The 25,925-nt window shown below is 39.6% G+C and overlaps 1 protein-coding gene and 1 non-coding gene across 2 annotated transcripts in view; one reads left to right on the top strand and one right to left on the bottom strand.

Moving 5' to 3' along the window:
- The window catches only part of LTA4H (leukotriene A4 hydrolase), a 28,799-nt gene extending 8,261 nt beyond the window's left edge, over positions 1-20,538 (bottom strand). Inside the window, 13 exon segments of the mRNA XM_032645863.1 lie at positions 424-527; positions 1,470-1,614; positions 2,158-2,269; positions 2,725-2,795; positions 3,287-3,310; positions 4,383-4,523; positions 4,793-4,865; positions 7,561-7,613; positions 9,515-9,619; positions 11,893-11,961; positions 14,265-14,385; positions 15,821-15,951; positions 20,321-20,538. Of these exon segments, the coding sequence (XP_032501754.1) occupies positions 424-527; positions 1,470-1,614; positions 2,158-2,269; positions 2,725-2,795; positions 3,287-3,310; positions 4,383-4,523; positions 4,793-4,865; positions 7,561-7,613; positions 9,515-9,619; positions 11,893-11,961; positions 14,265-14,385; positions 15,821-15,951; positions 20,321-20,479 (1,308 nt within the window). The 5' untranslated portion in view covers positions 20,480-20,538.
- Positions 20,539-20,995: 457 nt separating this feature from the next.
- TRNAD-GUC lies at positions 20,996-21,067 on the top strand. Its single transcript has one exon. It is a non-coding gene; the product is annotated as a tRNA-Asp (tRNA).
- Positions 21,068-25,925: the final 4,858 nt, after the last annotated feature.

Raw genomic sequence — 25,925 nt, 5'->3', positions numbered from 1 at the left:
AAGGAACACCCAGTTTGCTACAGAACAATCTTTTCTCTTGAAAAAAAAAAAAAAAAAATCTAAAACTGACTTTTAGGACCTCAAATCTATAATTTTGTCTACACCGACATGTCAAGATAATTTCTAAGTCTCTTTTCTAAAATAAATTTATGTTAATCAGTAATGTTCTTTTAAATAAAATAGGAAAATTAAGTACACACAAATTTCTGAAACATACCACTGTAGATTGCTCTGAAATAGGAAAATTCTACACATTAGTTCATACTGTTGAGATCACATTTTAAACAGGAAAACACTGAATGAAAGATTGAATCTTAAATTCTAAACTAATACTACTATTAAGTAATTCAAATCAACCTAACAAATAGCCATTAAATAAAGACATATTGAACATGCACAATAAGAAAGGTTTCAGAATCCAACCTTATCCTTAAAGTGGGAATACAGGAAATCCTTCCAGTCATCAGTGGTTATGCTCTTGTAGGAAAATTTCTCAACATAAGCCTTTAAGAATCCTAGGAAAACCTCTAGGAGTTTTTCAAAAAGAAGAAAAGAAGTCAATTAATAGAAAGGTAATTAGTTAACACATTCTTTGGTGCCTTGCATTGTACCAAACCACGGAGAACAGAGAACATTCAGAAAATAGGGAAACCAATGAGGACTTTAAGAGTAAAAGAATGTTCAAAAACAGAGGTAGGACTTAAGTTGTACCTTGAAGAACATACGTAATTTGTTGGAAGGCAGAAGAGAAATCCTAATTAGAGGTAAGGGGATGACACAAGACACAAAAAAGGAATACACGACACAAGTTCCAAGACCAACGATCTTTGTATAACTTGAAAAGAGGAAAATAAGATTGGACAGACAGAATGGATCCATTCAAAGTCCATTGACTAAGGAGAGTACTTTTAAATGCCCATCAATGGGGAAGGATACGTAAACTCAGCACACATATATAATGAGATACTACGATGGCATTAAAAAGCACAAGATAGATTTGTAAGTTCTGACATGGAAGGATGTATGTAAAATATTGTTGAATTAAAAAATAAATGTAGAAGAAATATATAGTATGATCCATTTTCTGTAATTAAAGTAACTGTATATATATGTATATATGTCTGTCCACTTAACTTTGAAAAAGATCTGGAGCCATACACACCAAACTGAAGGACTCTCACTTATGACTCTTACAAATTTCTGTACCACACAAAATTTTTTTCAATGAGCACATACTAGTTTCCTAATTTTTAAAATACTGATGAGCTTTTTATAAGTCAAGCAGCATAATTTAGAATGCAGAGGTTAGTCAAGGTTTTAAGTAGAGAGGAAACATTAGAAAACGATACAGATTTCTTTAGCAGCTACATAAAAAATGAACTGGAAGAATAAAATGGAGCAAAAGCAACAGTTAAAAATTCTTTCTGTTACCCTCAAAACAAAAAAATCAGAAAATGCCAACTGCTTGCCTGGTCCTCCAAGAAGCTGTTCAAGGTAAAAGAGTAAAGCAAAGCCCTTCTCATAGGGAACTGAAGAATAAGCCACATCAGGGTCTACGTTCGTCAGATCAACCACAAGTTTGGTGAAAGGATGTGTCTCTCCAAAAGTCTTTATCTGTGAGACGCAAAATTAGAGGAATGTTCAAATATGAAGTCTGGTTACCACCATGTACACAAGCTACTAAGAAGTGTTACTACACTCCGTGGCATAACTTTAGGGGAATTTAGAACTTAAACTAGAGACTGGAAACTGTAGGATATGTTAGTATACATTTCTGGAAGTCTATTAATGGAATGTCTACTAGCACAAGGTTCTGTGATATTTCTTGCTCAATAAAAGACTAGAAAAATGTTTTAATGCCTGGTTAGCAAATTCAGCTCTCAGGAGAGAGCATTTAAAAATGACATAAATAAAATTCAAACAGTCACCAACTATATTATTGCAAAGCCCCAGTGAGGTCCTACTGGTCATGAACATGACCTTACACAGGATAATGACTAACAGGTAACAACAGAACATCATACCGGTATCTGCTTGATTTCCCACACTGGTAAAAATGACTTTCTTACTGCTACTTAGTAAAGCTGCTTTACAAACTGAATTTTTGAACATCTACACAACTTGGGATGAATGCTTTTAAAAGTATGACTCATTTACCGAGTTCTGGAGTTCTCCCCATCCTCCCAGAGCATGAAAATGTCTGAACTTTTCACCGAACAACCGTCCACAAATGTGGCGTTCCAAGTATACAGTATGTCCTTCATTTAACCTGAAAATAATTGAAAAATAAAAACACTGATACAGCTGAGAGAAAAAGGCACTGCAATCAACAAGGTATTTTCTTTTTGGTGTTTCGACAGAGCAAAGCAATTGTAAAGTATGAATACTCAAGTCTAAGCAGACTGCTCTGCGTGGCTTCCTTGCATTCAGTTCAGAACAATGGGAAGCCCAGCCCAGAAGATGGAAGCAGGGGAAATGAAGCCAGGGCTCTGGTTTTATGTGTCCATGTATTAAAATGTGACCATACCAGGAACTAAACAGCATCAAACCGAAAACCTCTATTCTACCTGACATTGTGATAAGTATTACGGAATTCTTAAAAAATCCCTGTCTACCAAAGAGATGATAACAAAGGTATACACACAAACCAATTCAAGGTGGTGGAAGGCAGGGAAAGAAATCAGTAACCAGAACCAATAAAGAAATAATAATAATAAATCTTACCAAAAGTGATCCCAAGTTTTGTTGGTCACTAGGTTTCCTGTCCAACTATGAGATATTTCATGTGCAATAACCTAAAGGAAATAGTAGAAGTGCTTAATGGTGAAACTGATGATCTTAACCTAAAATAACTCCTTACGTAAGCATTCTAGTTCTTCCAGTTCCACGTTGTTCAATTTATTTTTTTCCACATTGTTCAAGTTTTTTTAACATCAGCTGAGATATTCAAGGAATTATTCAATTAAGCAAAAAAAAAAAAAAATCACAGTTTAGCCAAAGATTAAAAAAAAGTATCGTATAGTTTACAAAATTAGAAACAAAATATTATTTAGAAAATAATAAATGGATACATCCCTCCATTAAAAAATATTTCATAAACATAAGAGATCAAACCCTAAAATGTTCTTAAATCTGTTAAATCCTACTGATTATGTAGTAATGTCTTGCAACTAGAATCCCCAAGTTATCTTTTATAATCATGTCTTCAATATAATGACACAATGGATATTTTAAAATCACTTAATACTTCTTGAGGATAAGACCATGATAATAAATTTTAACTTACGTTGGAGAGTGACTTGTCACCTGCCTAAAAAAGAAGAAGATTACCTTCATATTTCAGAAATCAAATTACAGACTATATCTAAAAGACTGCCTATGTCAAGACATAGTATTCCAGCATTTATGGTCCACTGTACTTCTGCTGTGGCACTCCAAAGAGTTCAAAAGCAACATGTACTGAAGAAATTTTTTAAAATATAGGATTAAAACATAGCATTACTCTTTCTCTCCCTAATCTTGGGAATTTTTCCAATACCACAGGAGCCAGTATACCTGTCTCTAACTTGCGGGAAACATTTTTTCTCTTCTATTTTTTTTTTTTTTTTTGCAGTACACGGGTCTCTCACTGTTGTGGCCTCTCCCGTAGCGGAGCACAGGCTCCGGACGCGCAGGCTCAGCGGCCATGGCTCACGGGCCCAGCCGCTCCGCGGCATGTGGGATCTTCCCGGACCGGGGCACGAACCCGTGTCCCCTGCATCGGCAGGCGGACTCTCAACCACTGCGCCACCAGGGAAGCCCTCCTCTTCTATTTTTTTATATCTGCGCTTATTCACTCTTAGGTACCTTCATTCACTCCTTATTACCTGCAGTATATTTAAGAAAAGTCTGTAGTGTCCTATAGTGTGTGTTACTTATTTAGTTGCTAATCCATTACTCACTTGGTTCTAGGAAGGGTTTAAAGTAGCAAACAAAGGCATATAAAATATAGCTATATACTGTGGGCTAATTCTTTCCTAGTTATGGTAAACTGAGTTGTGCTTTGTTTTTTAACCAGTACCTATATGCCAAGTGTAAATGGTATAGTTTCTTTGGACACACAATTCATCGATAGACTGTTGTTACATAGCCCTCCTCCCCCAGCATCCTAAAGCACCTTGAACACTATGTTCTTTTCTCCCAAATGGCCAAATTGTTTTCTTCAGAAAGTTGAGGTGATGATAATAACCACAATAAGCGTCAAATAAGAAACAAGGGTTACATAAATAAAAGACTTTTATTATTTAAAAAAGTCTTTTTATTATTAGGAGTCTAAGGCTCTTCATATCTAGGTTTATGTTTGAGGAAAAGTCAACTTCAAACGAAGAAAAATTTACACTTACCAGCAGAGTAGGAGTTACAAAAGTGAGGCAAGGATGTTCCATGCCGCCATAAGGGAAGGATGGCGGCAGGACCAATAGGTCATACTGCCCCCAAATATATGGGCCTCCCAGATCTTCTGCAATTTTAAGCATAGATTCAGTCTGGAAAATTAATGTATATATATTTGTATGTCTTACAAATTGCCATAATAAATTTCTTTAAATGTACATTGCTTTCTGTGAAGGCTATGAATTAATGATGCTTATTTTAAATGAAAATGATACCCCAAAATGCATCAACTGCAAACACCTAAAATAAGATATACTATTTGATTCTTTTACTACATTACTTAAAAGCACCGCATTTCATACTCAAAATCTTAAATCTACCACCTACCACAGTTGTTAAAAAGGGTAACTTTATGACGAACCTCAGAAAATTCGTAAGCAGACTTTTCCACCTGCTCTTTCTCAGACCACACCAATGTCCTTGGGCCAATCTGCCTGCAAAATGGAAAAGCTTAATAAAAATGAAATTCGAAGCAAATTACTCACCTGGTTCTAGGAACGATTTAAACTGTTGTACACGAATCCTTACAGAAGCAGTGTGACGTACTACGTGCATATGGGGAGGAGGTGAGGCTAAGCGGCTTCTCTGAGGTACAAACCTCCTGTTGTAAACGCGGCAATAAGTCTGCACGTCTATAAGGGGGTGCAGTCTGGGCCACATGAAAACTTGACGTGAAGCGCCCCCAAAGGTTAGCTTACTGGCTCTGGTAAGACCTTTAGGGATCTAGTTTCTTCCCTCAATCTTACAACTATAGAAACCCAGTCACGGCTCAGTAAGAGATTATTCCAGAAGGGGGTGGATGTAAACTCTGTTATGTACTTAAGGGTTGAACACTTTTAAATAAGAAAAAACAAACAGAGAGAGACGGAAATCCTGTCACATGCTGTAACATGGAAGAAACTTAAGGACATTATGCTAAGTGAAATAAGGCAGTTACAGAAGAACAAGTACTCTGCGATTCCACTTACGAGGTATATAAAGTAGTCAAACCCAGAGAGACAGAAAATAGAACAATGGTTACCAGGGACTGGAGGGAGGTGGAAAGGGGAGTTGCTGTTTAAAGGGTACAGAGTTTCAGTTTTCCAAGATGAAAAAGTTCTGGAAATCTGTTTCATAACAACATGAATATACTTAACACTAGTGACTACTGAACTGTACATTTAAAACTGGTTGAGACAGTAAATTTTGTGGAGTTTTTTTAACCACAATAAAAAAAAGAAACAAATAGAACTATATATGACTTATATAGGACTAGAACTCAAAAATATTTTTTTCATGTAAATTTCATCTTAAAACTGTTATGCAGTGCCAAACCCCAAACAATAAGTCTTTGCCTTGATATCCTGGCCCAGAGAGGCAGTGGATTCTAGGGCAGGGCCTCTCAGACTTCAGTGTGCATACAAACTATCTGGGGGGGTTGTTCAGATACAAATTATGATTCAGTAGGTCCGGGGTAGGACCCAAGGACTTTCATTTCTAACCAGCTCCCAGGTGATGCCAAAGCTATTGGTTTGTAGACCACAGTGAGTAGCAGTGGTAGCCAGTGCTAGCCAATATAAGTGAATGAATGCCACAAAGGTGAGCCACGTGTGTAATTATAAATTGTCCAGTAGCCACATTTTTTAAAGAAGGCAAAGTGCAGCAGATGAAATTAATTTTAATAATATATTTTGTTTAAACCAATATATCCAAAATAGTATCATTTTGACATGTAATCAGCATGAAAGATTATTAATGCAATATTTTGCATTCTTTTTTTTCATATGAAGTCTTTAGAAATCCGGTGTGTATTTTACACTTCCAACACATCTCAAGCCTCATGTGGTTAGTGGCTGCCACTCCAGAGAGCAGAGTTCTATGCCGCATGGGCTCTAAAGTCAGATGGTCTAGGACGGGTCCCGGCTCTGACATTTCCTAGCTCTGTGACTCTGAGCCAGTTATTTAAACTCACCGAACATCAGTTTCTTTATTGGTAAAATGAGAAAGAGTAATTGTATCCATTCCACAGAGTTGTGAGAATTAAAGGGCATAATGCCTTGGAGTTGGTACCTAATGAGACCTGATAACCGTCAGCTGCTGTGACAATTATTATAATTATCATTTGTGAGTGCCTTCTATAGGCCAGGACCTTTACATATGTTAGGTCTGTTAATCCTCACAAAAATCCCTTGAAGCAAACATGATTATTTCCAGTTTTTAGGCGAAGAAGGTTAAACTCAGAGAGGTGAGTTGCCCAAGGATGTAGATAGTTAACTGCTACAGCTGGAACTGGTATCTATATCTATATCTATCTATCTATCTATCTACATATATATATATATATATATATATATATATTTTTTTTTTTTTTTTTTTTTTTTTTGCGGTACACGGGCCTCTCACTGTTGTGGCCTCTCCCATTGCGGAGCATAGGCTCCGGACGCGCAGGCTCAGCGGCCATGGCTCACGGGCCCAGCCGCTCCACGGCATGTGGGATCTTCCCGGACCGGGGCACGAACCCGTGTCCCCTGCATTGGCAGGCGGACTCTCAACCACTGCGCCACCAGGGAAGCCCTGGAATCTATATTTGCCTGATTTGTCCACTGTGTCCACATCCCTGGCAATTTAAAGAATGTGATTACTATAGCCATTCTTAATTTTCAGTTGTTTAGAAATAAGAACAAACAAGAAATTAAGAAAGAAGGGCACTCTAGCTGCTGGTAAAATTTTAACAAAATATCTTATATTTCTGTAATATTTATAGGTTTCCAAGTGCTTTAAAATAATTTATGTGATTTGTTGCACATAACCACCCAATGAAGTAGGAAAGGGGATATTATTATTTTAAGGATGAGGAAATGGAGGTTATGAGAAGTGACTTGTTCAAACTTAGATTCCAGATCTATAAAGGTAGGTAAGACCGTGCTCATTCTATAATACTTGGAAAGTCTAAGGGGTGAGTGGTAAAGGTTTTTTTAATTTAAAATTAATTTGTTGCTTACATTTCATGATTGGATTTGAATGTTTCCAGAGCTGTTGGCTTGATATCTTGAGAAATACAAAAATGATCTACCAATTAATCCTGACAGAGGTTCAAGACACCTAAGGTTTAATCTTTTCATAAACTTCAAAATGTGTTCAAAGGCTCACCTGCTTTCTAAAGCTCCAACAACCAAAGCAATCAAGTAGCAGGGGATCGGAACCTAAAGGTGGCAAAAAAAAACACCAAATGCTCGAATTAGTGTTTAAAAATATTACAGAATAAGACAGTTCGTATTCAGAAGTAAGTAAATTTCCTTTCAAATCTCCAGACATTAGTGTGGATTACTTTCCTTTTGTACTTCTCAAATGGTTCTCATTTTTGAGGGGGTCAAATAGTTCAAAACTGCGATATAAAGACATTTCAAAACGTCTATTTCCCTTTTATCCCATTAGCAAGGGAAGATTCTGAAATGTGAAAAACATGATTGCACATAGTATTACAAGGTACATTTAAAGCATTTCACAAAAATTAACATATAAAAAGGCAACTGTGCTTTTAAGTTTCTTGTCATTTTCTCTTGAATTAAAAAACTTTGTTTTAAATTCCTTCTTTTTTTTTTTTTTTTTTTTTTTTTTTTTTTTTTTTTATGCGTTACGCGGGCCTCTCACTGTTGTGGCCTCTCCCGCTGCGGAGGACAGGCTCCGGACGCGCAGGCTCAGCGGCCATGGCTCACGGGCCCAGCCGCTCCGCGGCATGTGGGATCCTCCCAGACCGGGGCACGAACCCGTGTCCCCCGCACCGGCAGGCGGACTCCCAACCACTGCGCCACCAGGGAAGCCCTAAATTCCTTCTTAAAACCACTCCTGGTATATTTGAGAGACATACAAAGCAATCCAGCAACGAGAGGGTGCTGAAGGTTTTGGAATCCCAGAAGCTGGGGTAGGGGCAAAATTGTCCACTCTGGCTTAGTTACCTGTTCTGCTAAGGAGGACGAAAGAAAACCATAATTCAAGAAGAGTCATGCACCCCAATGTTCACCGCAGCTCTATTTACAATAGCCAGGACATGGAAGCAACCTAGATGTCCATCGACAGATGAATGGATAAAGAAGATGTGGCACATATATACAATGGAATATTACTCAGCCATAAAAAGGAACGAAATTAAGTTATTTGTAGTGAGGTGGATGGACCTAGAGTCTGTCATACAGAGTAAAGTAAGTCAGAAAGGGAAAAACAAATACGGTGTGCTAACACATATATGTGGAATCTAAAAAAAAAAAAAAAAAAGGTCCTGAAGAACCTAGGGGCAAGATGGGAATAAAGATGCAGACCTACTAGAGAATGGACTTGAGGACATGGGGAGGGGGAAGGGTAAGCTGGGACGAAGTGAGAGAGTAGCACTGACATATAAACACTACCAAATGTCAAATAGATAGTGGGAAGCAGCTACATCGCACAGGGAGATCAGCTCGATGCTTTGTGACGACCTAGAGGGGTGGAATATGGAGGGTGTGAGGAATGCTCAAGAGGGAGGTGATATGGGGATATATGTATACATATAGCTGATTCACTTTGTTGTACAGTAGAAACTAACACACCATTGTAAAGCAATTACACTCCAATAAAAATATATAAAAAAATAAAAAGCATCAGTAAACACACACACACACACACACACAATTCATTACAGGTCAAAGATACAAGTCAAACTACCAGCTACTTAGGAATTTTAACTTAAAAGTACTGTAACAGAGTGCTCTCTGGTCTAGGACAGCTCTTCCATCTGTAAACAATACACCACCACACGCCCGAGCTCTGGTACCAGGGCAGGTCAAAGTGTAACTTAGAAACAGGAAACCTGCTACTGACTGGGATGTAGGGAAATGGGACCAGGCACGCCCCCTGCCATGCCTATCCAGCACCCTCCTACTTCAGTACAACACTGCGAGCAGAACCGAATATTTTAAAAGCGCAAAAGAAAAAGAAATGAAGAAAACAAAAAGCAGGAGCTGCTTTCTAAATTCTGAAATATTTCAAAAGCCATTTTGCTCTCTGGATGGGTAAGAGCTATTTGTAGTTCACCACCAACTAAAACAAAACCTAGACCCTAAGATCTTACTTTTTGGCTGAATCTGTATATCTTCCTGCTCGCGTCTTCTGGGTCAGGTGCTTCTCCATCACGAATGGCACTCATGAGTGCAACCAGTTCTTTAGGGACAGACACCTAATTGAGAAGGAAAAGATATAAATAAAGATATAAATGAAAAGTTCTATGTAAAATAACCTTTCCCCCGCTTTTTGACTATCGACACAGTAGACTATGAACCCAATACATTCCTCTGTATCACTTTTATAAATAGAATTGGCAATATGTGAAACCGGCTTCTTTAAAAATGATGGTGACATATCTACCTATCCATTCATCCATCCATATTAAGAGCATTTGGTAGAAACTAGGTTAAAATCCCAGCTCTGCACTTACTAACTTCATGTACTTGGGCAAATAACTTCCCCGAGCCTCAGTTTCCCCCATCAAATGAGGGTAATACTTCATAGGACTGTTGCAAGGAATAAATAATATAAATGAAGAGCTCAGCGCCATGCCTGGCAATGGTAGCCACCGGCCCTGCTCCCCTCCACACCCTCAGAAGAGATTCAAAAGGATGCTATACTCACTTTAGATCGGAGAATACAATTCTGAAAAATTTAGTATTTAAAACATAAACTTGGAGTTACAAATTCTACTTTTTAAGGGTCATGAGTGTGAGAAACTTTTAAACTTATTGCTGAGAAATGTGAAATAATTTTCTCTGGAAGTTTGTATGGAAAAGGTCCTTACGGGACAAACTGTATGGTCACTTAAGTGTGTACCGTATCTCCATGATTCTCCAAGTCTTACTTCTAATGAATGCCAGAATAAAGGACCATCACCTGAATATTAATGATCTAGCAAACATCCATTCCAACAGTGCTAGGCTTTCATGTTCTTCCTGCATGGCCCAGTCCTCAAAGCTATTACTGAGGCAGGCACAGAATCAGGACCTCCAGAATCAGTGCTGCAACAACCATAGATCCTAGAGCTAAAAACTATTCAGGAAGTACCTTGGTTCTGCTTCCTCCCTTCATTTAGGCAGTGATAGGTTATACAGATGAGACAACTGAGGTTGTGAGGTCATAAGACTTGCCCAAGGTCATGCAGTTATTAAGTGGTGGAGAAGAGTCCAGCGATTCTTTTTAAAAAAAAATTTTTTTTTAACATCTTTATTGGCGTATAATTGCTTTACAATGGTGTGTTAGTTTCTGCTCTATAACAAAGTGAATCAGCTATACATATACATATATCCCCATATCCCCTCCCTCTTGCGTCTCCCTCCCACCCTCCCTATCCCACCCCTCTAGGTGGTCACAAAGCACCAGAGTCCAGGGATTCTTGGCCTCCAAGTAAAGTTTTCTGCAGCACTATGCTAGGGGTGGTTTGGTTGTGGAACGATATGGGAATCAAGAAGGCCCCATAAATACAGGTTGGTCCTCAATTCTATTTGCCTGGTCTAAGTTAGTCTAGCCTCTGGGATAGTATTTATTTATTAATTATAGTCTACCTTTTCCTAAAAGGATTAGCAGTACCTACAACAATAAGTTGGAAATGTATACAGATAAGTCTGCAATATATGCCCATTAGGATACCTAGATAGATATTTACAAGGCTGTAAAGTACATTTATAGAAACTTTAATCCTACAAATGTCAATTTTTTTAAGTTAAAAAGAGCTGCTCCCAAATTCTTGTTTTTAGGTCCAGAATTCTAAATTCCTTTTAAAATCAGAATGATTTATTTTATTTCATTTCATTTTTTCGCTGTTCCATACACCATGTGGGATCTCAGTTCCTCGACCAGGGATCAAACCTGCACCCCCGGCTGCGGAGTCCTAACCATTGGACCGCCAGGGAAGTCCCTGACACCTCTTTTTTTTATACTTATGTTTGCAACTGCCTTTAAAACAGAGATTCAAAATGGGATCCATAGCCTTTTTCTAACATATTTCAGGTAGGTAGAATTTAATTAAAGTATTTCTAGCTATAAAAATTCAATTCTGGGCTTCCCTGGTGGTGCAGTGGTTGAGAGTCCGCCTGCCGATGCAGGGGACACGGGTTCGTGCCCCAGTCTGGGAAGATCCCACATGCCGCAGAGCGGCTGGGCCCGTGAGCCATGGCTGCTGAGCCTGCACATCCGAAGCCTGTGTTCCGCACGGGAGAGGCCACAACAGTGAGAGGCCCGCGTACCGCAAAAAAAAAAATTCAATTCTTATCTCTGCTCATCATTTATACCACATTTACTTATATGGATCATTTTGGAAAGATATCCCGTGTTCATGGATTGGGAGAATTAATATTGTTAAAATGTCCATACTACCCAAAGAAATCCACAGATTTAATGTAATCCCTATTAAAATAATTGTATGGATCATTTAATTCAGTGAATAATTTCAGTGATGTTTACCTCTGAACTGTAGGTTAATTTCACAGAAGGAGTGTCCTGGCAGGGAAGAACTGCTCTACAATGGATTGCCTGGGAGAGGGAGGAAAAAAAAAGAAACAGCTATTTCCCTGTCTCATAAATCAAGTCATTAAGAAATCATTACAATTGCAGCATTGTTCTTAGACACATTCTTTTTAAAGATCAAAATGTCTCACATTTCTTCAGCTCTTTTAAAGTAGCAAAAGTAGATCTGTGGATTAAGAAAATCTGGTTTTCCCTTTTAATGTAACGGTCAACCTTCACATTTCAGCTGACGCATGAAGCAATGTTAGGCAGTGATTCCTGAGTAATAGTAGTGCCCAGTGAGAAGCTGTTAGGAACCCGGACAAAAAAGAGCTCTTTGGTGAAGTAAACTTGAGAACCATGGCATATTGCATGCCTGGGAGAGTCACTAGGAACATTAGCCTCCTGAAGGCTCTGAAAAGACCGATAATAAAGAAACCTGTTCGAATTCTCATACTTATTTCAACACAAAACCCATTTTCCTCTGGTTAGTTATTAACGTCTAACGGGGCGCCAGTGTTCTAAGGAGCTCTGCTTGGGAAATGTGGTTAGAGTCTTGACGTTTGGATCTTGCAGCAAACTTTGAAAGTAAACACTAGGAAGACGAGGAAGGAGAAAGAAAAGTCTCTTTCAATACCATCTAGACATTCATTCACATAATATGTAGAGTGTTTCTTTGCTTCCGTATCAATCTGTCATAAAGATCAGTTCCATTAAGAATGACCAGAGTACCTATGATTTTATACCCTGGCCTGTTTACAGATAAGTCTGCATCTATTGCTGGTGAGCAAAGGAATCCCAGCCTCACTGAGATGGTCTACTGAGCTTAAAGGAACACTGATACTAACATTTCTCTCTGAAGTTGTTATAAATCCCAGACCTGCTTCATGCCTCTGCAAACTTCCTTTTGTCCTCAAACTCCAGCCCTTTTCACTTCAAATCTAATAGATTCTCCATAGATAGGAAATCCCAAGTGACCTCTAGATGGATTAAGTAGAACTAGAAGAACCACCTGGTTCTCTCTCCCAAAATAAGTTTCCAAGACCATATGCCTTTAGGGTTCCTTAAAGGTCCCTGGTTATGTGGCTCAGCAATGCCAGGGGTGGGGTTTATACATATTTCACTCGATAAGACCAAACCCAGAAAAATATGCATAGAGAACGGCCGTATGCAAACTCATCACACAAAATCATGTCTACCCGCTTCCTATCAACTATAGTAACTTCTTCATTTAACTGAAATCTCTTTTCTCTGTTTCAAAAACTGTGTCCAACAAGAAATGGAATAGTATGTTCAAAATTCACATTCTTCTGACTCACAAATCTTGCATTTCTTGCCAACGGACATTCCATATGAATTACTGATGAAAATCAGATAAGAGACAGAGACTACATAATTGGTACATTCTTGCCTAGAACATGATATCTCTTCCAGATTAGTGAACTATGAGTTTCTTAGAAAAAAAAAAATTTCAATTGGCAATATAAAGTAAACACGTCTATACAGGTGTCAACATTGCTTCCTTTTTGATAGACTTGTTTTCAAATGTGAGCCTACCATAGTATCTATCACAGAGGAATATTAAAAGGATTAAATATGTGAAGTACCTTACACAGTGCTTGGAAATACAGTCAACGTTTAATGAAGCGAGTTCCTTTAATTGTAAACTATTTGATTATTAAAAGAATTAGTCTTTTTTTTCAGAAGAAAGTTTGATACTTATTATCCTTGTGACAGATTGTCTCTATGTGGTTCTTTATTCTTAGTTGTTAAACAGAAAACAGATGTAGTCTAAATCATATCATATTTTAAAGGTACATTCAATATATTTACATAATATGTACACTTGTAAATGTATAAGAAAAATCTGGAAAGGCTACACGCCAACTCAATGGTTACCTCTGGGCAATGGTGTCTGGAGAGGAATGGGAAATCTGATCTTTCCCTTTCCCCTTCTTTATTGTTAGCAATTTTCATAACCAGTACCTACTTTGTTTAACAGTGTTTTCCTTTCATTTTATGACCATTTATTGAGTTCTCACTCTATGCCAAGTTCTATGCTAGGTGCTGAGGATGTGAATATAAATATGACCTAGATGGTCCAATCTAGGTAGACATGTTTTCAAATTTGAAGGAAGTTTCTTTTTAAAAGTAATATATGAATGTGTCAATAATGACAGGTATAAATGAAAATATATGTAGTTTTAATAATATAAGATAAAATAAAGTACTATCTTAGGTAAGACCCATGTATCCATAAGACCACTGTCTACTTTGCTTCATTCAACTGCATGAACTGGGGATAATAAATCATTCCAAGTCCTTTTTACCTGGCACTGACTAAAGAGATAGGGGTGCTCCTTCCCAGAAGTTTGTTCAGGAGTGAGCCACTGAAGAGCAGAAGATTTTGGAGATGTCTCAAAAGAAATTTCTATAACAATTTCTTGATTTCTGTATGAAAGGAACAAATACATTAGTAGAGTACAATTCAATCTAACTAAAATTTGAATTCATAGTACATAAATAACACAAATAATATAAATAATATTTTATGAGGTCTCATCACTGATTGAGAGTAAGTTTTAGGAATGTTTGCCTCACATATTCCTACCTGAATGCCAGCCTGTGGGTTCTTTTCTCTACATGGTAACTACTTATGAAGATGTAACAGGAACGAATATTAGTTGAATACCCCAACTTTTTTTCTGTGATATCATGTAATCTTTTATAGTGGTGGGAAGGTAGAAGGAATAATTTTGGAACTTCAACTACCACCGTGGTGGGTGCCAGAGCATAACATAGGGCAGTGCTAGTCTGAAAACTGTTACTGGACAAGTTAAGTCAAGAACTTGAGAATAAATTCTTATGTCTGTTGAACCTATAATAAGATGTATGTGTTTGTATTTAATCTCTTCTTCCTAGGAATTCATTCTTATTGCATTTCACAGAAGTATCAGCCTGTGGCGGACTGGAACTAACAAAAACTGGTCCTCCACCCCAGATAGATTGGGCAGCACTGTTAATGAGGAAACAGCAAGAGCCCTGGAGACCAGTGGCTGTGCCTGTGCTTGAATCTACCACTAACTGGTGCCGTGAATTTAGACAAATTATTTGACCTCCCTATGCGGTAGTTGCTTCATCTGTACAATATGGTTAATGATAGAGCTCACAAATTATGTGTGAGAGTTTCCTTTCTTCTTCTTAAATGGGAAGAGAATGCATGAAAACACTGACCGCTGAAAGATGGGGTAGATTGACCTTGTTCTAGGCCAATGGTTTCCCACCCTTTTTTCCCTCCCCAGTATATCTTGGAGTGGGATATACTCCCAATATGACAGCTCTGGCTACCACTTTCTTAAATAAGTTACCTTCTCTCTCTGAGGTTCCCTTTCCCCGTCTATAAAATGCAGATCATACCACAAAGGGTTACTATAAGGATTAGATGAAAGAATACATTTCCAGCACTTTTTAAGTACATAGAAATGGTTCTATGTTTGCCACTGTTGTTATTCCACTAATAAAAGTGGCTGGCCTCTGGGAGAAGGTGAAAAGTGTGCAGCTTGTAGAGCTTCCCGGGTGATCCTGAAATGCCTCCTTAAGTGGCATGCTCCCACCATCACTCTAGGTATTACTAAAATGATGAGTAAAGAAGTTAACAGTTATCAAAAGTCCTATTCTGGAGTATCTTATACGATGAATTTCTTTAATAGCTTAAGAACATAATTTTCACTATAAGCTTCAATCGGAACAGTAGATTGGTAGGAGTGGTGTATCAGTTACTACATACACACAAACTGAAAATAGGAAATGAAAAAAAATCTAAATTAAATAAAAATACGTATCCCCCTTATTTAGCTATAAAAGAGAAAGATGAGAACATTCGTACTTGCACAGAGCAATAGGGAGAGAGATTTCCATTGGTGATCCTTTGTAACTTTGTCTTTCTCCAAGAGCATATTTGACTTCTTGTCCATGGATGACCACTTTTTCTATTGTAAGGTCCTTTGTATCCAGAATCTAGAATTAAATTAATATTTTTATATGATAAGAATATAGTTTTAGGCACCAGAGAAAACTAATATAGCATATAGGCTAACTACAATGACTACAGAGTAGAACTAGTTTGCTTAGGGAGAGTAAGATAGTGAAAGACAGGAATTAAAGGAGTTGAAAGTTAGCATAGGTCCCAATTCATGGGACTTTAAACTTCCCTAAATTTTTGGGAGGCTCTAAGATTTGCATATATATCGTTAGGTAATTCTGGGACACTCACACATTTCCAGCTTTAAGTAAAAGTCAGATTTAAATTAAAACGCCTTTGCTTCTGTCTCCTAAAACTTAACTTCTCTACTAGGAAAAAATCCATCTATAACTTGTTTCTTTCATCATGACTCCTCAATATATCTTACCATATACTTCTACCTGGAATTCATATAGTCCTACTGCTCTGTACTACTTTCATATATCCCCAAATTAAAACAAACCTTGGAACCTGTTAGGCAAATAAGTAGACTGTACCTCACTGCTGTTGTGTATCTAGAAAAAGCCCAACTTGGTATGGCAACTCTAACCAAATGACCCTATAGAGGAGTGGGAGAGCATTTCTACTTGCTATGGCCGATTAAAGACAACTGCTCTGGGCAGGAAGGGAGGGTCAGCAAGTGTCTGAGGATTTTCCATCCCAATAATCCTCTATCTGTGCCCTAGAAACCATACCCTTTCATTACCTCTCAACTACTTTTCTAGAATCTTCAATCTTCCTACACCACAAGACTGTTTCCAATCAACCTAAACCAGCCTTCCATATTATTTTTAAAACTTCACTCAATCCTTCTGTCACTCTAATTATTCTATTTTTCTCCTTCCTTTCTTAATCTTCAAGGGCAATCTATGGCTGCTATTTCCAATTCCTCATCAATCTCTCCTCCCTTCCCCCTCTTTAATCTGTCTTTCTAGCTCCTCTGCCACAGAAAGGGAAGTCCTCCTGAACAACAGGTCTTTTCTGTTCAGTAACCTTGACCTCTGCCGCTCATAGCCCTAATGGACCGCAGCATCTGTTTGAAGCACTCTCCTTGGCTGCTTTACACATCAATGGTTCTCCTCCTTGTCTAATGCTTTTTTCCTCCCCCTCCTTTCTAACTCCTAAATATGGATATGTCCCTATGCGCTAGCCTTGGCCTTTTGGTTTTCTTACCGTATTCTTCATTCCATAGTTCTCACTCATGCCCACATCTTCACCTAGAACCTCTGTGCAGATGACTACCCGTCTATTTCATAGCTTCATCCCCTGCCCAGGACTTCAGCAGATATCTCTAACTGCCTGCTTGACATTTCCATGGAAATGTCATCTCATATTCAATAGGCTTCTAGAAATTCTAAAAACAAAGCCACCGCTGTGTCCCCTAAGTTTGCTCTCTCTGCTGATTTCTCTATTTCGTTGATGGAACTCCTCAACTTACCTGAGGTTTGAAACATTCAACTAATCCACAACTGATCCCACTTCCCGATCTCGCATAGCCAGTTAACAAGTTTTTTACACTGTCTGTCCCTCATACTTTTCCTTTTCTTCTACCACCACCCTAGGTCAGGCCCGGACTATTAGAACTGCTCACTAACCTTCCTACCTCTGGCATCTTTCCTTGAAATCTGGCCTGGAATAGCATGAGGAGTTAGACTGCCAAGAAACAGCCATTTTCCAGTCACCTTTCTTTTGTATCAGTTAACTGTGGTGATAAGCTCAGGAAATTTTTAACCATTTTATTATCTCTCTAGAGTCAACAAGTTTTGGTTGGGAAGAAATTTCCATCCTGCTTGTATTATTCTTTCCCTTTCTTTTTTTTTAAGAGCAGCCAAATTTGTTATGAGTATCATCTGTTTCCCTCCCGATGGGCAATTATTTCTTTTGCGGTACTCTCTTTTTTTGGGGGTCCCTCAACTGTTGCCCTTACTCTACATTAGACTGATATATCTTCTTGCATTTGCATATTCAGAAATATTAGATTTTATAGCTTAAGGATAAGTTACTCCTTTGTTACATTTTGGCACCTATTTCTGAATATCTGATTTGTTGTAAAAACTTGGAGTATCTTATGTATATAAACTACTTACGTTTATACTACTCATCACCATGAGGGTGAATTATTTGGGTCATTTCCCAGTGGAACACATTCTATTTTCTGTATTTCCTAAACTTTTAAAATCTGTTCTGAATCAGAAGACCACTATACCTATTTTTTGTGAAACCATTTTCATAGTCTCTGTGTTTGTTATAGCAGTTTGGCCCGACCCTCTCCAGTAGCACTTACTGTACCACATTATAATGATTTATTTCTCCATTAGACTGAGGGTTCTTAAAAAGAAAAAGTTACTTAGGCTTTGCATTCCCAGGGTTTAACACGGTGCCGGAGAAACAGCACGTGCCAAGTAAGGCACGAAGCAAGTCCTGGACCAAGAGAAAATAGAAAATGCAATGTTTAAGCTGTATATCTCAAGTCCTGACCTCAGCTATCACTCCCAAATTACTTAGAAATTTCCCTTCAAATTTCACCGATAAATGTTATTAAGCAATTGATCGATAATAGTAAAAAGAAAGAAAAACAAAGGAAACTGGATAGTCGACAAGTTGGAATTAGTAATTTAAAAATCTTCTCTTGAGATTTGGGGAATGCAAAAACAGGCAGGTTTTTAGACTGGGACACTGAAGGGACATTCTTTTCAAAATTGAAGCGCCCTGACTCTTGCTTACTCATGGAACAGAGGTAAAGGTTTTACTTTTATAAATAAGTGAGAGGGCAAGGTCATATTAAGCAGTGATAAACTATCAAAATTCACTTTCTTGTAATAAAAAGAATATTGCATTGAAACAGGACTTCAGTTCAGCTGATCCTGCCTGGGCAAAGCTGTCTGCAATAAACGGTAGCCTGGCACTTGAAGCAGACCAAAGTACAGCCTATAGGGAAATAGTTATCATCTTGCTTATAATGCTTTAGTTATTTATTTTCCTTATAGTACTTGTGGTGACTGCAAATCAATACATAGAGGAGTCAACCTATTTTTCGAATCATAATTAGTCTAGCAAATTGCTAAATCACAAAGTAAGAAAGTTACATGCTATATTAGTTCATATTAATGAACTCAAAATACAGGCCTATTACTCAAGCAGGAATAAATCATGAAAACCACCAACTCTTATCTAAACTTATTACACCCAATTAACTGACCCTATTCATTTCCCTCCATCAAGTCTACAACATACCTTATCTGATTGCTTATTGCTGGGCTTTGGTAGCTATCGCCATACTACTCTATGCAAAATACACTGTGACTGGCCTTTTCTTGTTCCTCTTATTTCTAAAATACTTATCTATGAAATTCTTCAGGTGATAGGTACAATCCAAATACTATCAGACAATTTGAGTAAGAACACTGAAAACAGGTTACGTTGTACAGATAAAATAATTTAATAACATTCCACAAATCTAAACAAGTTTTTCGTCATTCAAGTGGCTAGAGAGCTTGTAGAAGTCATTTTCTAAGAAGCGCAATATTAATTGCTTCTGGGAACCAACTATTAATAAATTGTATTGAGACATCCTTAGGAAGCTTGAAGAGCTTAAATTATTAGAAGAGAAGAGTGATAAGAATCAAAGGTAGGAAGGACCATGAACCCGGAGAGAGGTGCATCTGGAGTTAGAAAGTAGAGACTGCAAGTATCAAAGCAGGGCTGGGAATTCTCTAGGGCGGTTGAGAACTGGCAGGGAGACGGTGATCGGTCGTATCCGGCAGACCTGAGGTTGAAATAAAGGGGCCTGGGAGGGAAAGGTGGGACTGAGAATCGGCAGGATATAGGGCCCGAGACTTAGCTGAGACTGTGGACTGAGGAAGGTGCACTGGGGACTGGAAGAATTCTGGGGGCCTGAGGAGGGAGTTCTGGGCTGCAGGCCGAGGATATGGGGAGACCACAGGGGGCATTAGCGCTGGGAACTAGGATTAGCGGGGAAGAGGGATTCGTGCTAAAATGAAACTTGAGCGCTGGGTGAGAAGCGGGGCGTGGAATGGGCCCTGGGATGTGTCCAGGGACTGGGAAGGAGGCTTTGGGGAAGGGGTGGAGGAGAAGGCAGGTATACGTAGTGGGTGAGGAAGGACTGCAGAGACTCAAGTTGGGTTGGGAGGGATCGATATGGGGTGCGTGGGGGCTGAAGAAGGGACGCTGAGAAATGAGTGTGGGCTGAAGAGGAGGTGCAGACACGGGTTGCGGGCTGCGGAGGAGCACCGAGGGATGTGCAAAGCAGGCGGGGGGTGTGGGACCGGAAGGGGCCGAAGCGGGGTGAGAGACGAGAGCAGGTGGCCGGGGAGAGGCGGGCACTGGGAGCCTGTCCCACCGTACCAGGCTGCGCAGATTGTCCTCCTGGGACTGGACGGTGAGTGCGGCGGTCCCGGTCAGTACCCGGCGCGTAAAATCGACGCTGCAGCGCAGGTGCAGGTGCTTGGTCCGGCAGACGGACGCAGGGGAGGCCAAGGAGCACGTATCCACTACCTCGGGCATGGCTGTGCGGAGTCCCACTGCACGCGATCAGCACCCCAACACTCCGCTGCCAGACTGACTACTCGACTGAGAGCGAGAGAAGGCGGGAGGGAGGTAAAGCGGAGGAGGAAGGGTTCGCGGCGCCCGCCGGGAAAGGAAGTTCCTTAAAGTCGGAGGAGCGTGCGGTACGGCATGGATGGAACTACAAGTCCCGTGGTGCAGCGCGACAAGGCGTGCGCTTTGCTCTCTGGGAGTGTGTGTTGAGGGGTGCAGAGGTGGGTTGATGTTGCTTCCGAAGGGGGAGGATGAGGAGGGGGAGGAAAAGGAAGGGAGTAGAAGTTAGAGGAAGGGTAAGCCGATGGAATTAAGTGCGGCGGGGAGATCAAACTGAACGCTTCCATTTTAGTTCCATTCAACTTCTCTGGAAATTGCAATAGCAGTAGAAGAATATCAGGCCTCCTGGTAGTTGCAAATGGCAAGGAAGGGGCGGGGTAAAAAGGGATAAGAGGCCTCCCAGAAAGCCAGCGTTTGTGCAGTTCCTCGTTAGTATAGTGGTGAGTATCCCCGCCTGTCACGCGGGAGACCGGGGTTCGATTCCCCGACGGGGAGGCACAGAAGTGTTTTTTTTTTTTTTTCCCCTCGCTAATAAAATGAAAATGTTCATACAAACATTTCAAAAGCAATTGTGAAAGAAAGAGTCAACGTCAAGATTTAGATTTTAAAGCTGTTTTGTTACTGCTTCCATGTTGGCAACCCAGTACAAGTGAGCTCAGTTCTGTCATTCAACAAGTATTTATTTAGTGCTCATTATGTACCTTTCCAGGCCCTGGAGATCTAAAATGGAAATCAGCCACATTCCCGCCTTAGAAACTTAGAAGGATTACCTCAGTATACTGTAATGAGAGAATTCTATGATATGAGTGTGCAGTGGCCGCAAGGGGAGTGCAGAGCTGGGACATCCTGGAAGTGAGGAAGGGTTGAAGGACGACTTGCCTAAAAAATGGGACCTCAGAGTTGAAACTGGCAAAATTGGAAAAGCACGCGTGTCAAAGGACCTTAAACCGCTGGACCTTTAATCTTGAATGCATGAATGGGGGACTCATTGAAGAATTCTAAGCAGGGGAGTGACATGGTCAGATTCATGTTATCAAAGGAACAGTGGTAGTGTTCAGAGAATGGGTATGAGGTATCAAAACCAGAGTCAGGAGAGTTGGGAAACCACTGTTAAAATAGTCCAGGAAGAAGATGCTGGGGCCTGACATAGGTGATATGTAATATGTAATAAGTACAGATAGAGAGGAAGGAATGGAGGAAATACTTAAGAGATGAGTGATTTCACATAAGAAGGAGCCTAAGATGATTTCTCAGATTCTTGCTTTCAGTGGCTGATAATCATTAAACAAAGGAAGAGACTACGTGAAGAGGACAGATTTAGGTGGGAAAGCTCTAAGTTTAATTTGGGACAAATGGGAGTTTGAGAATGTATGGGAGTCAGAGTGGAGATGTCCTTGAGACACTTGGGTATTTAAGTCAGTAGCTCTGGGGAAGTTTCAGGTAGAATATGAGAGTATCACATAATGTGGTGGGTGAAACTATGACAGTGGGTAAACTCAGCCCTAGGACAGTGTGTAAAAAGAGCAGGTGAAAACAGGTGGGAAGCTGGGAGAACACCAGAATTTAAGAAAAAAAGGCTAGAGGATGGGAAAAAATCCTTTCACAATGTATAACGTATAACAAGTCACCACGACGCACACTTTAAATACCTTAACATTTTATTTGTCATTTATACCGCAATAAAGCTGAATTTTATTTAAAAGGGGGGTGGGTGGTGCTAGAGTAAGAGGAACTCGTGAAATAAACTAGAAAGAACCAAGCAGCAATGTCAAATACAGCCTAGAGGGCTATTACAATAAGAAGTAAAAAGTCTTCCTTGGATTTGGCAGTGGGATGGAGGTGGGAAGATGGTGGTTTTGTTGACTTTTGTGGTTTAGTTGAAGGTGGGCGCCACAGAACAGTGACTGAGCAATAAAAGAGCAGAGAGGAAATAGGGCAGAGGCTGTTCTCTCAAGACGTGTGGCCAGTGTGAGAAGGGAAGGAAAAAGAGGAATAGGGAGGAGTATGGTGCTGAGAAAGCATTTTTTATGTTTTCAGGGAGAGGGAAACTTCAACATGTTTAGAGGTGAAAGATTTCTAGAGAAGATGAATTGAGCAGTTGGAAAGTGCTGCGTCACTCCATTCTGTATCAAAGTGATCTAACAATTAAACTTGACCTCAGCAACAGAAAGAGAGGCTATATATACGTTTGAGTATCCTTGCGTTGGCCCCTGTAAGCCAGAGGGAAACAAAATAAAAACATCCTAAATTATGACATGGAATACCTTACACGTGCATAAATCCTAATTCCATAGGGCCTAAGAATCCGTGGCATGATTGATGTTAGCAAACACTTTTTGAGGCCTAAAAGTGTTCCTGGTGTCACCAAACCTAGGGTGACAAATATGATACAGTAGAATTGATTTAGTAGAAGAATACACAATCAAATTATCTTCCTACTGGAGAGAGTATAGTTCGTTTGTTTTAATAAAAGAATGTCAACATCATCATCTTCCATTATTGATTACCAGTAACCCACGGAGTTTACGCCTCTGTGTTCCAGAAGAGATATCCACAGACAACCACAAATGAATTCCTCAAATTGATTAATAGATGAACCAAAAGATAGATATGCAATAGGAATTGTTTTCTAAGATGCCACTGACTCCCAAATACAGAGTGTACAAAATTGACAATTCACACACAATAGAGGGTTATTCATATCCAATGGTGGGTTGAGTTTTTAAAATGAAGCTTTCCATGCTTCTGTAAAATAAAGATAATATCAGGGTGTATATACAAAAGGAGATTTTAATTTTATAGAAGTATAGTTGATTGACAATGTTGTGTTAATTTCTTCTGTACAGCAAAGTGACTTGGTTTTATATATATATTCTTTTTCACATTCTTTTCCATTACGGTTTGTCACAGGATACTGAATATAGTTCCCTGTGCTGTATAGTAGGACCTTGTTGTTTATCCATCCTGTATATAATAGTTTGCCTCTGCTAATCCCAGACTCCCATCAAAAGGAGATTTTATTAAGGATGAAAAAGATGAGTTACATAAAGTTTTATGAAAAGAAATGCACATGTATTTACAGAGCCATATGAGCAGGAGGTATTTCAGCTCTATTGCCCTGCGACTCTACCTTGAAAAGTTACTTAATCCCTCTAGGCCTCAGTCCCCTCAGGACAATTGAGGTACCTCTGCCTTATGGGGTTGTTGAAAGGATGAAATGAGATCATGTCTGTGAAACGCTCAGCACTGCGCTTGGCCTAGAATGATACTTTGTTATGTGTTAGCTAGTACCATTATTTCAACTGGCTTTTATTTTGTCTATTTTGATAATTTTAATACATATTTTCCCCTTGTTTTGTTAGCATGAGTTTTTAGGAAGACCTGGGAAATGGGAAGCAAATCACGCTAAATTAGGCCTCTAAAAAGAGTCTGCAACATTAGCAATGATCATATGTTTTGAAATGCATTTACATTCAGGAAATTCAGGGAATTGCAATTGGTGCATTAACGCTTTCCTTAAAAGAGTATAAAGACTTCTCATTTCTTTTCCCCCTTACTTCACATAGACCTTTCCCTTCTTTAAATAGTCAGTACAGTTTGCAGATATTAAGTGTGTTCTACTACACTGTGCTACTGAGAATAGAGTGAGGGGAGTTTCTGTCCTAGGGGCTGGATAATTTACACTCTGTTATAAGCTATGCCAATGACCTAAGATAGCATGATGTTGAGATGAAGGCCAAGGCCCAAGGAGAACTATAAATGAAGTTCTAGAGGGACAGGTTCTTTCCCTTTAGGGAAGGTCAAGAATAACAACATGGATGGTGTCGCATTTGAGATGAGGCTTGAAGGACAAGCAGGATTTTAATAGGAAAAGTGGTAAAGGCTGTAAGATTGAGCATGGGGAATGGGAGGTGGGCAGCTTTCCAGGTAGGAAATAGTACCAAGAATCAAGGCATGGCCCTCGCGCCTCAACTACCGAAGCCCACACGCTTAGAGCCCGTGGTCCGCAACAAGAGGAGACACGGCAATGAGAAGCCCGCGCACCGCAACGAAGAATAGCCCCCGCTCGCCGCAACTAGAGAAAGCCCGCACGCAACAACGAAGATCCAATGCAGCCAAAAATTAACTAATTAATTAAAAAAAACGAATCAAGTCATGGGGCAAAAAGCAGAGATGTGTTTGGGAAAGAACAATTCGGGGGGTAGAGAATCTAAAATCCAGGTAATACATCTGACATGGTAGAGACCATTAGCTGTTCCCCAATAGATATATTTCTTTTCATTTTTAGTAGTAAAACCTTCGATGTTTAGCTGGATATGTGGCCTCCCAGAGGACTACGTTTCCCAGACTTCTTTGAAGTTATGGCCATATAACTAAGTTCTGGCCAACGGAAGGTAAGCAGAATTGTCAGTTATGACTTTTAGGAAGTGTCCTTAACAGGGATTTCTTTAATAAACGCTTTGCCTATTCTGCTATCTGGAATGCAGACTTTATGGCTAAAGCTCTAACTATCACATTGTATCACGAGGTTGGAACCATGGCGAGGATGGTGAAGTAGCAGCATAGAAGGAGCTATGGGCTGGAGCTAGCCAGGTCTCTGGTGATCGTGGAAGGCCCCTGTGAACTGGATTTCCTCTCCTTAAGAGAGAAATAACTTCCACTTGGTTTAAGACAGTTATTTTGGGTTTTCTATCATCTCCTGGGAACTCAGTCTTTACCAAGACACCTGGTCTCTGTTGGATGGGTTTATCAGTTTTGCCCCAGATACTTACTTTTGTCCATACATTTGTCACCACTTTATTGTGGACTATCGCATAAGTTTGAAAAAAGTTATCAGATCGGCTTTCTTCCCCCTGTCTTGTGTTTTCTGCTAGAGCATTCTTTCTAATCTACTCTGCACTAGATATTCTCTACCTTTTGGGTAGACGTGGCTGCCTAGGGGTGGTTTAGTGAAGCATGGCAAGGTGCAGACACCAGAGGTGTGAGAGACCTTGAAGAGGTAGAGGCAGCGGGTTAGGGTTCCTGGCGGGCCAGAGGACGGCTGGAATCAGGGTCCTTAACTGGAAAGATAAGGGCTTGTGTGTGGTCAGGGAGTCCGACAGAATAAGATTATGGATGACTGCCTATTTTTATATAAAAGGGAGAAGGAGAATATATGTAAAGTTTGCTCATACCTATGTAAAATATTCCGGAAGGAATCTCAAAAAACTCTTGGTATGGTTTGCCTGTGGGGAGGAGAAGTGGACGTGGCTAAGAAGCAGAGGTGAGAGGGAGATATTTCAACCAAGTAACCTGTTAAGCCTTTTGAATTTTGATGTATGCGAACATATTACCTATTCAAAAAAAAGTGATT

The sequence above is a fragment of the Phocoena sinus genome, chromosome 10 (assembly GCF_008692025.1).
Source record: "Phocoena sinus isolate mPhoSin1 chromosome 10, mPhoSin1.pri, whole genome shotgun sequence".
In the NCBI taxonomy this organism is placed as follows: domain Eukaryota; kingdom Metazoa; phylum Chordata; class Mammalia; order Artiodactyla; family Phocoenidae; genus Phocoena; species Phocoena sinus.
This window is presented reverse-complemented; position numbering and strand designations above follow the sequence as displayed.